Source organism: Astyanax mexicanus, chromosome 2, assembly GCF_023375975.1.
Source record: "Astyanax mexicanus isolate ESR-SI-001 chromosome 2, AstMex3_surface, whole genome shotgun sequence".
NCBI classification, from domain to species: Eukaryota; Metazoa; Chordata; class Actinopteri; order Characiformes; family Acestrorhamphidae; genus Astyanax; species Astyanax mexicanus.
This window is the reverse complement of record NC_064409.1, coordinates 78249015-78265806: the sequence shown is the minus strand read 5'-3', so window position 1 is coordinate 78265806 and position 16792 is coordinate 78249015. Positions and strand designations below refer to the sequence as shown.

The 16792-nt window shown below is 33.9% G+C and overlaps 1 protein-coding gene across 2 annotated transcripts in view; it reads left to right on the top strand.

Annotated features, from left to right (window-relative positions):
- The first annotated feature begins 3650 nt into the window (after positions 1-3650).
- The window catches only part of col22a1 (collagen, type XXII, alpha 1), a 140726-nt gene continuing 127584 nt past the window's right edge, over positions 3651-16792 (top strand). For both annotated transcript variants that reach the window (XM_049474911.1, XM_049474910.1), the window contains exons 1-2: positions 3651-3870; positions 15055-15220. In XM_049474911.1, coding sequence (XP_049330868.1) covers positions 15133-15220 — 88 coding nt within the window. In that variant the 5' untranslated portion in view covers positions 3651-3870; positions 15055-15132. The remainder of the gene's footprint in view (positions 3871-15054; positions 15221-16792) is intronic.

Here is a 16792-nt window from a genome sequence, read left to right as displayed (position 1 = left end):
ATTAGAAAACTAAAATAGATCTGTTAGGTTATAAAAACTCCACAAGTTAAAATAGTTCCATTGCTGCTCTGTTTGTGGCTGCGCTGTTTGGCTTGTAAGCGCTGCATCGTGGTTAGGTTAGCGGGGTGGCCACTATTTAGCCATTTTAAACAAAATTGTGAAAGTCTAAGCTTACTGTAAATAAACAGAAGAGCTTTACTCACCCAAATAACCATTTTTTAGGAAAGAAATCTGTGTAGCACTCGTTTGACTTCGATAGAAAATGTTTTGTTCAGAATTAAAGTTTCTTTTTGGCGCCCCCAGCAGCAAGACCTGCGGATTTATAATTACAACCTATTCTGCATTCAGCTTAAAATACTGTATATTAACTGGAAAATATAAACACATAAGCTTTTATTTTAATAATAACAGCTCTTAACCTGATATTGGTGGCTGATAATGTGTGTAATAATGTGTATATTTATCTATTGGAGACATGGCACTTCTGCACTGTGCCTCTATGGGATCCAGCAGCTCCCTGTGGTGTATAATGGCATCGCATTTGGTTTGTAGTTTGTATTTGGTTTGTAAGCGCTGTATTGTTGCTACATTGCCTGTATGTGGTGGAGTAATACATGGAGAGAGCTTCGGTTGCAGTGCATTGCCTGCTGATAATGTCACTTATAAAACCCCTCCCAGCCAATCACATTGCAGGGTCAGGACTAACTGTGGTATATTCAGAATTAAAAACCATGCCTTTGCAGCCATGCCACATGTGCAGCATGTAGTTTTTCACCATCTTTTTGAAAAAAAAAAAAGTACAGAACTCTCTCTTTAAAGCTATTTAAAGAGCTAACATTGTTCTTTTTGTTATATTTTTTGTTTGGCACTACTTTTTAGGACCAGGCCCGGGGCAGGTTGTGGTTGGCACACCCCGTGGTGGGCAGGGGAAGGAAGAAAGAGAAGGAGGGTAGTGTTTAAGTTCAACTCATGAGGTTGGAGGTAGAATAAGAGCGAGGGATGAGAAGGAAAAAAATGGAAATATCAGAGAAGGTCTGTCTATAATAGTCAACACAAGAGCTCTTCTACAACCATGCTTTTTTTTAACCCTTTCAGGCATTGCATCAATTAAAATGGACATCATGCTATTTTTTTTCTTGTATATTCATGTACTTAATGTACTTAATCTATGGATATTTATTGACCAATCAAACAGCAAATTTGTGAATTTTGCCAAACCAAGGACATACAATTGCAGATACCAATCAAACAGTTTATTAACAATGGCTTTCAGGGGTAGTCAGAGACAGGCACGGTCAGTATTTGAATAGCAGCAATAATAAACAAACATACCAGTGCAGGCAAAAGGGTGCAACATGGAGAATCATGCGGAATAGGAAAAAAAGAGTAGTCTAAAAACATAAAAAATGGGTCAGGAACAATATAAATGAACAGAATAAATGATTAGTAAAAGAACTAAAGCAATATATTCAATACCTGGTGAGGGAACAATGGAAAGAGTGTGGTTTGTATACAAGACAGACCAGGTGTTTGCAATCAGAAGCTCGGAGAGCATGAACGCCGCAGCGTCACATGATCAGCAGAGTCAGGGAAGTCCGGTGAGAGTGCATGCTGGGAATTGGAGTCTTTCAGAGTCCGGAGCAGGCATATATTTATATATATATATATATATATATATATATATATATATATATATATATATATATATATATATATATATATATATATATATATATATATATTATTTTTTTTCCTACCATGTATTGAGTTTTGCAGCATAGAGATGATTTGTGAAATAAAATAAGGTAAATAAAAGTTATAAAGAATAAAAATAATTGTTATTTTTTTAATGTATTCATTATTTTATTAATACAGCATATTTACTGAATCTTGTTTTTGAGTGCATTACAGACACAAACTGCATTTTCTCTTCTGGTCTGAAAGCTGAAAGCTTTGATGAAAAACGCATAGATGTCCTAGGAAAAAAATAGGGTCTTGGAGGCAGCATACATGTTTATAATAAGATAAGATAAGATAATATGAGATAAGATAATCCTTTATTAATCCCTTAATGGGATTCTGTTTCTCTGTGTCCCAGCGTGTTCCCCAGTAATTTTCAATCACGTGTGTGTAATTTGTAGCTCCGCCCCCTTGTTACCTCTTTCCCCAGGTATATGCTTATGTCTGTGTTTCTTGGTCGGTTTTTGGACCTTCCCCTGTTGTTTGTGATTCCCGTGTTTGCGTTCTTGTTTACACAGTTAGTGCCCTTGTTTAATCCTTGTTTATTTCTGTGTTTATTTCTCCTCGTTTATTTCCTAGTTTACTCCCTTGCCCTGTTTATTCTGTCTTGTTTTAGTTTTAGTAGTTTGTTTATTTGTTTGTTTGTTATTTCATTATTAAAATCCTGCTTACCTGCGATTACGTCCGCGTCCTGCCTGCAGTTCGTCACAGAAAGACCGACCAAGAAACACAGACATAAGGGGACAATAAATACACACAGGAAGCACACACCTGATGGAAAATTAATGGGAAACGGGGAAACACAGGGCAACAGAGGGGCGTGACACCTATATATACACATCTAGTGCCGCTAAGATAAGGTCAGAGGATAGATGATTATGGTAGGTTGTGACCAGTATTATTGCACAAAGAGTGCACTGTTATTGCACTAACAGTGATTCAATATAAATGTGGGATTGTCTGTATATACAGCATTTCTAGTGCAAAGTCATTGGAGAGATTGGAGAGAAAATCTTTAATTGTCTTTAAAAGTCTCTATCTGGATTAAAGTGAGTAAATGATGTGTTGGTTGGTTGATGCTGCAGTTGTTCTGCAGGTTTAGGTTCAGCAACAGTATGTGCTGAAAGAATGAGGTCAGCTGACTACCTGAATATACTGAATATAGACCAGGTTATTCCATCAATGGATTTTTTCTTCATATTCCAAGATGACAATGCCAGGATTCATGGAGCTGGAATTGTGAAAGAGTTCAGGGTTCAGGGAGCATGAGATCATCATTTTCACCACAGAGTCCAGACCTTAACCTCATTGAGAATCTTTGGGATGTGCTGGATGGAGAAGAGCTGCTTTGTGCAGTGATCAGACTCTACCATCATCAATGCTGCTGCAAGATCTTGGTGAAAAATTAATCCAGAAACACTGGATTGCATTTTCTTGTTTTTGTTTGGTACTAATTTTAAGCACCTGTCTCGGGGCAGGTCACGGGTGGTGTACCCTGTGGTTGGGGTAAGGAGGGACGGGGGAGGCTATAAGAGAGGGAGGGTGGTGTTTAACTAAAGCATGTAGAACACATGGAGGTAGAAAGAAAGACAGAGCGAGAGGGTGATAGAAAGAATGAGAAGAAGGAATGAGAAGAAAAAGAGAGACAGAAATATCGCAGTCTATAATTGGCAAAGTCCGTCAGTCCCCCCCCTTTTTTTTTTGATGTCTGTTGGGCAGGCCAGCTCAACCACCTCGTCCACCACTGAAACCCAACACTCTAAACAGCAGTTCCACCCCTCCCTCCACCCCCTCCACCCTCCAGCAGAGTGACGCTCACTCCCCCCCGTACACTCTCTCACTCCACCGCTGCTCTTACACACTCTCACACACACTCTCCCAGCTCTCCGGATTACTCAGTGTGTGTGTGTGTGTGTGTGTGGGGGACAGTGTGTGTGTGTGTTTGTGTGTGTGTGTGTGAGGGTGCATTGAACACCTGTAGAGGGACGTTCTCCACCTGAGGATGCTGTACTGGTGTTGACGGGAGAGTGACAGTGTGTGTGTAAGTGTGTGTGTGTGTGTGTGTGTGTGAGAGTGTGTGTGTGAGGGTTGGACGTTCTCCAGTGATTGGTGGATTGATTGGATTTACAGGTAAGAGTTGATGGACTTTTCTTTATATATAAGTTTATATCAGAATTGTGGGTCTTTTAGGCCTCAAAACCTCTAAAAAACTGAGATTTTTAATTGTTTGAAGTATTTATCATTTTTTTTTATGTTTTATTGACTGTAAGCCTGAATAAGTTAAATTTACTTAAATAATATAAATTTATTAATAATCTCTAGTCTCTATTTACAAGTAAATTTACTAAAATCAAACTTTTAAAAACTTTTTTAAAAGATTTTTAATTATTTTAAGTATATATCACATTTTAAAAGACCTAAGACTACAAATAAATCATATTTACCAGCTCTTTCAATAAAAAATGAGATTTTTAAAATATTTTTGACTATTCATCACATTTGTAAAACTTTAAACTACACAGAAACCATATTTCCCAGCGTATTCACTTTCTATTGTCATGGATTTGTCCACCCTGTAACAGAAAGCTGCACCACAGATTATAAAAATAATGTTTTGTAATGTTTTATTCACTCTAACCCTCAAAAAAGTTGAATTTACTCAAATTATTTTGAGGCAATTTTTTGTCTCTATTTTTAAGTAATGTTTACTAAAAACTAAACTTTCAAAGCTGGTTTTGACTGTTTATTACATTTAAAAGACTTTAACCTACACAGAAATCATATTTCCCAGCTCTGTCAGTTTTTATTGTGATGTATTTGTCCACCCTGTGACAGAAAGCTGCACCACAGATTATAAAAATGGTCTTTTGTAATGTTTTATTGACTCTAAGACTCTTGAATTAACTTAAATAATAAGTAATATTTACTAAAAACTAAACTTTCAAACCAGGTTTTGACTGTTTATTACATTTAAAAGGCAGTTTAAACTACACAGAAATCATATTTTCCAGCTTATTTACTTACTGTTGTCATGGATCTGTCCACCCTGTAACAGAAAGCTGCACCACGAATTTATAATAAAATAAAAATAATGTTTTGTAATGTTTTATTAATTGTAAGCCTCAAAAAAGTTTAATTTACTCAAAATATTTTGAGGCAATTTGTTTTCGCTATTTTTTAAGTAATGTTTACTGACAACTAAACTTTAAAAAATGAGATTTCTTTTTATTTTTGAGTATTTATCACATTTATAAGACTTTAACATACACAGAATTCATATTTTCCAGCTTACTCACTTTCTATTGTCATGGATTTGTCCAACCTTTGACTGTACTTTTGACTTCAATATTATATATTCAATATTTCAATTTACTTTAATAATTCAAGGCAAATTATTGCCACTATTTTTTAAGTAATATTTGCTGAAATTTACCTTTTCATTTTTTTTTTTGCTGCACCACAGATTATAAAAATAATCTTTTTGAAATGTTTTATTGACTGTAGGCCTGTTTAGGTTTAATTTACTTAAATGAAATGAGGCAATTTGTTGTCTTTATTTAAAAGACAACAGAATGTTTGCTGAAAACTAAACTTTCAAAGCAAGTTTTACTTTTTTTGACTATTTATTACATTTAAAAGACTTTAATTTATACAGAAATCATATTTATCATATTTGTTGGGTAATTTGTTGTTTTTTGGGATTTTTTTTATTTACTGTATGCCTGTATAAGTGGAAGTTACTTAATATATATATAATATGTGACAATTTGTCGTCTCTATTTTTTACGTAATGTTTACTGAAAGCTAAACTTCGAAAAAAAATTAGAAACTTATAATATTTTTGAGTATTTATCACATTTTTAAGACTTCAAATTACACAGAAATTCTAATTTCCAGCTTATTCACTTTCTATTTTTATGGATTTGTCCACCCTGTAACAACAAGCTGCACCACAGATTATAAAAATAATGTTTTGTAATGTTTTATTCACTCTAAGCCTTGTCACTCTAAGTCAATTTGCTGTCTCAATTTTTTGAAGTAATGTTTAGTAAAACTTTTTTTTTTGTTTTGACAATTTATTATATTTAAAAGACCTAAGAATACACAGAAATCATATTTTCCAGCTTATTCACTTTCTGTTTTCATGGATTTGTCCACCCTGTGACAACAACCTGCAAGTTGAATTTACTTAAATTATATGTGGCAATCTCTATTTTAAAAATAATATTTACTGAAAAATAAACTTAGATAAAATTTGATTTTTAATAATTTTGACAATTTATCATATTAATAAGATGGTAACCTTCACAGAAAACACATTTACCAGTTTATTCATTTTTTATTGTCATGGATCTGTCCACCCTGTGACAGTAATATGCACCACAGATACTCAAAATGATCTTTTATAATGTTTTATTCACTGTAAACTTGGATATATTGAATTTACTTCAATAATATGAGGCAATTGTTTTTAATATTTTAACTAATGCTTAAAGAAAACTTGAGTTAATTAGACTTACATCTTTCAGTTATTATAATACATTTGTAAATGAACTTATTTTAGGTTTTTATGTTATATCAATTGCTTTATTTTCCAGATTAATCCCTTTTTATTTTCAACTGCATGCTTTTGTCCGCTATGTGACAACAGGCTGCACCACAGGGTGGACATTTTTGGTAACTTTCTTTGAATGTAATCTCTATAAGACTATAGATATAAACATACTAATAACACATTATAATGCATTCATAAGGCATTATAAACATGGCTATAAATATTTATAAAAATGTATAATTCATCATAGCCATGTTTATTATGCATCATGAACTGTGATTATGTAATGAATGTGGTTACAGTGTCTAATAAAGATGACATTCATAGAAAGTGTTATCGACATTTTTTTTAGTGAAAACTGGCGTTTATGATTTATGATTATAAATGTGGTTGACCTAGAGTTCCAAACTTTCTTAAATTTTTTAAAGATGCATTTAGATTTTCTAAAACCGTCTAATTTACCATTATATTATTTTGCGACAGGGTGGACAGCTTAAGCTTTACTGATTAAAGCTCAGTAATAAAACAATATGATTATAAATAAATAAGCTACAATTTTCTTGAAAATGAAACAGTATGATATTAAAGGTTATTTTTTTCTAATTAATGGTGCAACATTGTCCCAAGAAGAGAATTATCTTGTTTTTTTTATGAAATAACAATCTAAATCAAGGGTGTCCAAACTACGGCCCGCAAGGTATTTTAGAAATAGAATGAAAGTTGGCCCGCTGTTAAGCAGGTTTTTATAATGTGAGATTCAAAGTTTGAACGCTAGGTGTCAGAAACGGGCCAAAGAGTCTAAAAGCGGAGAGGGTGCGCATTTCTAGCGCAGAAAAACGGGACCAAAGAGTCTAAAAGCGGAGAGGGTGCGCATTTCTAGCGCAGAAAAACGGGACCAAAGAGTCTATAAGCGGAGAGAGTGCGCATTTCTAGCGCAGAAAATCGGGCCAAAGAGTCTAAAAGCAGTGAGAGTGTACATTTCTAGCGCAGATAATCGGGCCAAAGAGTCTAAAAGTGGAGAGAGTGTGCATTTCTAGTGCAGAAAAACGGGGCAAAAGAGTCTAAAAGCAGAGAGGGAGCTCATTTCTAGCGCAGAAAAACGGGCCAAAGAGTCTATAAGCGGAGAGAGTGCGCATTTGTAGAGCAGAAAAATGGGCCAAAGAGTCTATAAGCAGAGAGAGTGCGCATTTCTAGTGCAGAAAAACAGGCCAAAGAGTCTAAAAGCAGAGAGAGTGCGCATTTCTAGCGCAGAAAAATGGGGCAAAAGAGTCTAAAAGCGGAGAGGGTGTGCATTTCTAGCGCAGAAAAGTGGGACCAAAGAGTCTAAAAGCAGTGAGAGTGTACATTTCTAGCGCAGATAATCGGGTCAAAGAGTCTAAAAGCGGAGAGGGTGCACATTTCTATCGCAGAAAAACGGGGCAAAAGAGTCTAAAAGCAGAGAAAGTGTGCTTTTTTATTTGTTTTATTATAGAGTCTGTGGCCCGTGACTTCAAATATATTTCTCCTTCTGGCCCCCAACAAAAAAAGTTTGGACACCCCTGCTCTAAATTATTAATTGAAATGCCTAAAATATTTAAGTAAATTAATTTACACAGGCAGTTGTTGGGAAATATCCAATTTCACATTAAAAAGACAAAATTGTGGGTTTACAGTGTAGATGAACATTTGAGAATAAAAAATAAATGATTCCATTATTTTGTGCCCCTAAATATAGTAGAAGATTGAGGGAAATGTTCTTCAGGTTCCTACAATCTTTTTTTCTTTATTTCTGGCGCACTGTTGGAAAAGGGAAGCTGTTTTCTTCATCTGAGGCTTTGATAGAGCTGCAGGTCTGGTTTGTTCATCTGCCGTTCGCTCCCAGGCCTATCGTATGGAGGGCCTTTGGAGTTCTGGCCCTCGCTTTGGCCCCTGGCTGGGTCTCCAGAGTGTGGGGCCACAGATCCGGCCTGGAAACCCGTCTACAGTGTACTGTTTCTGATTCAGCTTTTATATCGACTGTCGTTTTGTGTTTTTTTATATTTCTTTTATATTCCTGAGAAAGGAAAGTCAGGCGTTGTGATGTACGTAGGCGGTGGTGGAACTGGAGGCTGGATTATAGCAGAGTTATGAGTGTGTTCCTCACAGAAACAATAGTGATATAAAGCCTGGAGATCTCAGAGTCCGTCTGCTGACGGCTCTCAGAGTTCTTGGAATCAAAGAGCAGCAGATGAATTGTATTTTATTTGCTTGTTTATCGTCCTTTTCATCCTTTTTGGACGTTTTACAGCTCTGAAATCTGGGACGCATAGGGTATATCAGTGTAGCAGTTGATGAGCTGCTTATAACAGCTGATACAAAGTCTGGGAAATCAATGAAATCAGATTTAATTCATAATAACTGTGTTTGGATTTTTAAAAAAGACTGTTTTCCTACATTTACTTTGAATTTAATTTGATTTAATTAGATATTTCACCTTTTATTTGCTCAACTTAGTATTGGGTGGTATGATCAAAAATACAGTATATATCATATCATATAAAATATATCACAGTACTTTTCAAGATATTTATGCTTTTACGGTATATTAATACGGTGTATTATTTTATTTTATTTTATTTTTATTTATTATTTTTTTCATGGCTGGGCTTTTACAGTATATATAGGTTTGTGAGTTAATCTACTGTTAGGAGTAAATATAATATAAAACACTAATGCTTTACATTGAGGCTTTTATTAGTATTGGGATTAATTTGTCCCATAAAATATATACACAATATATGAAGAAATCAGACTTCATTATCAGAAAAAATATATGTACAATACAACAAGGACACAGATAGACATACGTGAGATAGAAGACAATAGTGCAATAGTGATGGGGGGTGATTAAGATAGAGATTATGACTGTACAAGTATAAACAGACCCCGTATAAAACAATAGTGCAAATATGGTATAATAGCGAGTGAGTATGACAGTGAGAGTATAAGCAGTAGTGCAGGTATGAGGAAAAATACTGTTTTTCCTCAATTTACTTTTAATTTAACTTGATTTAATTTGATATTTCACCTTTTATTTGCTCAACTTAGTACTGGGCAGTATAACCGAAAATGTAAAATAATGGTATTCTTCAAGATTCAGATTTTTTCACAGTATATAACGCTATTTTTATCTTTTTATTTTTATATATATATTTTTGCATGACTGGGCTTTTATATATAGGTTTGTGAGTTAATCTACTGTTAGGCGTAAGTATAATATAAAACAATAAGGCTTAAAATTAAGGATTTTAATAGTATTGGGTTTAATTTGTCTCACAATATATATATATATATATATATATATATATATATATATATATATATATATATATATATATATATATATGAAGAAATCAGACTTCATTAGCAGAAAAACAGCTGAAGAATGCAAACAATACACTTTATAAAGAGATTAATTAACTTTAACATGACTTTCTTTGCAAAACTATATAGTTTAAAAAGTTTCATAAACACTATAAACTCAAAATGTTTGATTATACAAAGATCTATTTCTGAAAAGCTCTATTGCATAAGTATTTTTAAGCCATTAGAGGCATTGCAGTATTACATTCAGCCACATTTCCCTTCTTTCTCCAGTTAACAAATACATTAAATTCAGTGGGCATTAATATTATCCTCTAGCTACAGTATTAGATATATTTAAACAGGGCTAAAGTTACTGAAGCTCTTGAAGTTTATTTGCACCTCCTATCCAGAGTCTTAGGGAGTTTTATCACTTGTGCTGAATAAATTATATGGCTCGTCTGAGGGATGAAAGGAACTTTTATTTGAGCTGTGGATTGATTGTGTAATTCCATTCGTCTCTTTTTTGAGTAAATTAATGCTGTTTGCTGATGTTTTTCTATTTTATTCTGATTTAAAAAAACACTCATACAGTGAGAAACAGCAGCAGGAGCTCCTCAGATAAAGTGCTGTTTTCATTTTTCTCCAGGCAGGACAGAGCGAAACGAGCATTTAACTCCACAGAGCTGAGCTACCATAAGTCTAGTGTGTTAGCTTGTTATGCTAAATGGTTAGCATTAGTATATACTCTAATATATAATATATAATATATTGTGGTTTCTGGGGCTGGTAACTCTGATGAACTTATCCTGTACAACAGAGGAAACTCTTGCACTTTCATCCTTTTCTGGTGGTCCTGATGAGTGCCAGTTTCATCATCATCGTCGTCATAACGTTTTTGATGGTCTTTTTTTGCGACTGAACTCAAGGATACTTACAAATCTCTTGAAATTGACTTTTGGATTGACTGACATTCATTTCTTAAAGTTATTTTTTTGCTTTACTTTACTTAGTTGAGTAGTTGTTGCTTCTCATAATCTGGATTAGAGCATTACTCAAATATTCACTATTCACTGTATACCTGTAACTCTACCTCTTCACTACTTTACTTTAACTGATGCTCTCAAACACTTTATTAAGAGACAAGAAACTCAAGTAATTAACTCTTGATGAGTTCAGCACAGCTGTTAACTGAAAAGAGCCTGAATTCCAGGTGATTCTATCTCATAAAACTGACTGAGAAAATTCAGCAGAGATGTGAGTAAGAAGTGTTACTTTGAAGAATCTAAAATCTTTAAGGAATTAACATGTAAAAGCTCTGTTTTATGGAAACTCCCACAACACTTTGGGTTGTGCCACTTTACCCAGGCTGTATCTACTGACCAGCCACTGTTTTTGGCCAGTCAACCCTAGGAAATAGAAATGGGTGTCGACCTACACAAACATTCAGCTTTCAGTTCTTTCAGAGCTTTATAATTGATTCTATAAAGAAAGACTTGTTTTCTTCCCTCTCTGTTGCTTATTATAGATCTGCCTATGTGCTCATTTTGAACTGTGTAGCAAAATTATAAACTATAGATTTGAGAGGTACCAACTGTGGCCTATGGTTGCAGTCAACTTCCAACAACAAACTACTGTAAAATAAATGTAAAATAAACTAACTATATATACATATATAAAAATACATGGACATCCATGAAAAACATGTTGTATAGAAGACATACTGCTCTGGAAAATTGGGTCTTTGATTTTACCAAATTGAAAACCTCTGGAATATAATCAAGAGGAAGATGGATGATCACAAACCATCAAACCACCAAACTGAACTGCTTGAATTTTTGCACCAGGAGTAAAGCAGCATAAAGTTATCCAAAAGCAGTGTGTAAGACTGGTGGAGGAGAACATGATGCCAAGATGCATAAAAACTGTGATTAAAACCATTCCACCAAATATTGATTTCTGATCTCTTAAAACTTTATGAATATGAACTTGTTTTCTTTGCATTATCTGAGGTCTGAAAGCTCTGCATCTTTTTTGTTATTTAATTTTTTTGCCATTGCAATTGCATTTGCAATTTTCTGCAAATAAAAAAAAGACATTTTACATTATTTTATAAAGAAAGACTTGTTTTTTTTCCTTCTCTGTTACTAATTACCTCTGCCTATGTGATCATTTTGAATGCTATAGCAAAATTATATAGAAATAATTCACCAAAATATGTGGTGCAAAGTCATATTAATAGCATATAGCAATCGTCATTAGCTTGTATCACATTTGAGAGGGACCAACTGTGGCCTATGATTTTTAGCAACTTCTACACAAAAGTACTGTAAAATAAATGTAAAAATAAACTAACTGAAAGTTAAAAACCAATAACCAAATAACCAATGGATAGATTATGTCCATAAACACCACTTATTATTAAAATCTATAGTGTAAAACCACAAAAATCAGAAACATTCAGAAAATATTAATGTATATCCCCTTTATTTAAAATAAAATCAGCATTTTTCAGATTACTGAATTAGTAAACAGTTGTTTACTATTAATAGCAGCTTAATTTGTAGCCTAAAAGTGGATCTAGCATGTTTCAGTGATCTCTAAGAAAAGTGAGAAGGACCTTTTCTAAATGTGGCCTTCAGAGGTGAACCATACTGAGTTTATTTTTAGACTCTCAAAACCCAGAGAAAAAAAACATTAGCTGTGTTTCTATGGGCAGTGTTTTAAGATTTTACTTTAGTTATATAGAGTTAATTACAGGTACACACTCTCACTGATCACTGACTTTATTAATTTTTATTTGGTTTATACTAATGTTATATCAAGTTTTTTTTAGATTAATTCACAATACGTCCCATAATATATAGCTTTAAAGAGTTGATAAACTCTATAAAGTGAGATAGTGAGATGAGTTTAGTGTATATAATGATGCCCTCTCTGTATGTGTGTATGTTCTCCAGTGTTTGGAGAGAGTTCAGGGCTGACAGTAAGCGATTGCCACATCATCACGGCCCTGTGGTCCATAATTCAGAGCTTCCTGTGAGGATCTGCTGAAGCTCTTTCCAGCAGTGCTGTTCTCCTGAGAGCTCCTCACCTCCTCTCTAAATCAAAAAACTACTCTCAGTACAACCATCTCTCTCTGCCACAGAGAGAGAGAGAGTCAGCCGTGCCTCAGATTCACATCCACCACACTGAGGAACCAATCAGGCTGTAGAACACGATCACAACTCATAATGCAGAACAAATCTGGCTGTAATGCATGTTTATAATGCCTTACGAATGCATTATAATGTGATTTTGGATGTAAGTATGTTTATATGAAGTGATGCAATACAATTAAGCATTAATACCCTTAAGGTTCGTGCTATAAAGTGTAATATTGGCACTGCTGTGCTGATGTTATAGCACAAACCTTGAGTGTATTATTATAATTATACCACAGTTCCATTATCACTGTTAATTAAAAGATTTAGAGTTAAAGAGGAGGAGAAAAAAGAATCTGTTTGGTTATAAAAACTCCGCCAGTTAAAATAGTTCCCTTGCTGCTCTGTTTGTAGCTGCGCTGTTTGGTTTGTAAGCGCTGCATCGTTGCTAGGTTACCTGTATGTGGCGGAGTAATACATGGAGAGCTTCGGTTAAAGTGCATTACCAGCTGATAACAGTACTCATAGAACGCCTCTCAGCCAATCACATTGCAGGGTCGGAACTAACTGTGGTATAATGTGATATCTAGCACTTATAATGCTTGAAAGACATTACATATGATCCATGTTTAAAAGGCATTGAAAACCACATTATACACTTAAAAATGGCTTTATAGACGGAACAAGGCTTTATAATGTGTTATATCATTTTAGAAAATTATTACATATTTGAGAAAACATTAGTTGGTATTGCTGCTGTATGATCTTTAAGATCTTTAAAGAACTATAAGATCAACATTTACTTTAGTTCTTTTTACTTTTCTGTAATTTGTGTTTTTAAGTAATGTTACTTGTAGTTTCTGAGGCTGGAAACTCTGTTAAACTTATTCTGTACAACAGAGGAAACTCCTGCTCTTCCTTTCCTGGTGCGGTCTGGATAAGTGCCAGTTTCATCCTAATAACGTTTTAGATGTTTTTTTTTTGTTTGTTTTGAGACTGCACTTGAGAATACTTTTGAAGTTCTTGAAATTCTTATTTTCAGGTTAACTGGTTAAAGTAAATTTTTCTTTATTTAGTTGAGTAGTTCTTCTCATAACCTGGATTAGAACATTAATCGAATATTCACTATTCACTGTATACCTGTAACTCTACCTCTTCACTACTTTACTTTAACTGATGCTCTCAAACACTTTATTAAGAGACAAGAAATTCAAGTAATTAACTCTTGGCGAGTTCAGCACAGCTGTTAACTGAAAGCCTGAATTCCAGGTGACTCTACCTCATAAAACTGACTGAGAAAATCCAGCAGAGATGAGTAAAACTGATCATCTAAACAAGAGGAGCTACTTAAAAATATATCTAAAATTTAAAACATATTCTAAATAATTCCATATGTCTTTCTTAATAGTCTGAATGAGTTTAGCATTAATCTACAATACAGAACATTTTAATATAATGAAAAACACTAAAATAAACAATACAACAAATGAGAGACCATCACAAGAGACATCACAGAACATTTTGTGACATCACAGAACATTTTGTGACATCACAGAAAATTACGTGACATCACAGAACATTACATGACATCACAGAACATTACGTGACATCACAAAACTTTCCAATATCCTGATGAGAGCCAGTTTCATCATCATATTTTTTTTTGATGGTAGTAGTTGTTGCTTCTCATAACCTGGATTAGAACATTACTCTAATATTCACTATTCACTGTATACCTGTAACTCTACCTCTTCACTACTTTACTTTAACTGATGCTCTCAAACACTTTATTAAGAGACAAGAAATTCAGGTAATTAACTCTTGATGAGTTCAGCACAGCTGTTAACTGAAAGCCTGAATTCCAGGTGACTCTACCTCATAAAGCTGACTGAGAAAATCCAACAGAGATGAGTAAACCAGTTTCTATCTAAGCAAGCAGAGCTACTTTGTGAAATATCTAAAATATAAAACATATTCTGGTTTGTTTAACACTTTTTTGTTTAGTAAATATTGGTTTGGATGACGTTAATATTAATCTATACTGCAGAACAATTTAAAATATTAACGGAATTTAAGGTGTGTCTATTTTTTGTCTGGTAGTGTATGTGTTTATTTACAGTATATTTCCTCCATCTGTCTTTATTTTTCACACAATGCTAGAAAAGTCCAAGGGTGCGTTTCCCAAAAATACAAATGAAATTAGTAATTTATGAGCAACTTTATGAACAATGTAACTTTAAGAACACCAATTTAGAGGTAATTCAGATTAACCCCATTCGTTTGATTTATCTGCAGGTGTGAGGATTTAATGATCAGTGAAGAATAATCTGAGCAGAAGAGGATAAAGAGGAGGAGGAGGAGGAGGAGGAGGAGATGGCGGGATTGGGTTTCAGGATCGCTCTGGTTCTGACCATTCTGACCCTGACCTTCTATAACAGCGGGGTTGAGGGTCAGAGAGCAGGTGAGACCAATAAATTCTTTTATAGTAAAACTCTTGGTAACACTTATTATAAACCCTGCAATCATAATGCATTACATTCTATATATATAATACCTTATGATGACAGGCATTAGCTTATATCATAACTCACAAATACGGTAATACATTACAATAAGGGTACATTAATTTAGATAGATAGATAGATAGATAGATAGATAGATAGATAGATAGATAGATAGATAGATAGATAGATAGATAGATAGATAGATAGATAGATAGATACTTTATTTATCCCGAAGGAAATTTAAAGTACTTACGAGACAATGTCACGATTCAATTAATCAATTAATAAATCAATCAACCGGCAATAACAAAATGGATAGATAACAACATACCAGGGAGAGTGCAGGCAACAAGGGTAATACATGGAAGATCCAAACAAGACTAGGGGCTAGGCAAAAAGAGTAGTCAAAATAGAAATAAGGGTAGGCGACGATAAACAAGTAAATAAGTACAATGGTCAAAAATGCAAAAAGGTTTTATAACAAAAGAGCAATAAACAAATAAAAAAATGCATGGCAGAAGAGCTAAAAACTAGATTCAACACCAAACAACAAGAAACAGAAACAGGGGTTATTTATACAAACAGAACAGGTGTGGGTAATCAGAAGCTTGGTGAGTTAGAACACTGTAGCATCACATCATCATCAGAGTCCAGAAGGTCTGGTGTAGGTGCATGCTGGGAGTTTTGTAGTCTTGTAAACTTGTTCAGAGGTGGAAGAAGTACTAAAATATTCTACTTAAGTAAAAGTAACGTTACTCTAATGAAATTTTACCTAAGTACAAGTAAAAGGACCTGTCTAGTAACAGTAAAAAGGAGATCGTTTAAAATGTACTTAGAGTATAAGATACTTCTTTTAACAGCGTGTTGAGGGGCTCTCTTGTGTAAAGTCAAGGACAAAGGACAAAAGGATATAAATCTTAATCTGAATATTTTTTATTTAAATCTAGCTAAATGATGATTTAAACGTACTGAACAAAACATACTTAAGCAAATGTAAAATTACACATTTTAATAAGTACTTTAAAAAAGTATAGGTACACAATTACAGTAATGCGAGTAAATGTAATTTGCACTTTCCACTTTTGGTATTGCTTAAGTATGATAATTTAGCTGGTCTGGGAAAAAAAATAAGAGACCACCATCAAACCAAACTGAACTGCTTGAATTTTTGCACCAGGAGTAAAGCAGCATAAAGTTATCCAAAAGCAGTGTGTAAGACTGGTGGAGGAGAACATGATGCCAAGCTGTATGAAACTGTGATTACTGTGATTAAACTGTGATTAACTGAACTGATTAAAAACCAGTTCTAAAAGCTCAGCATTTCATTCTCATTTTCTGCTATAAATAAATGCTCTAAATGACAATATTTTATTTGGAATTTGGGAGAAATGTTGTCTGTAGTTTATAGAATAAAACAACAATGTTCATTTTACTCAAACATAAATCTATAAATAGCAAAATCAGAGAAACTGATTCAGACACTGAAGTGCTCACTTCATTTTTTCCAGAGCTGTATTTTCACCTAGACA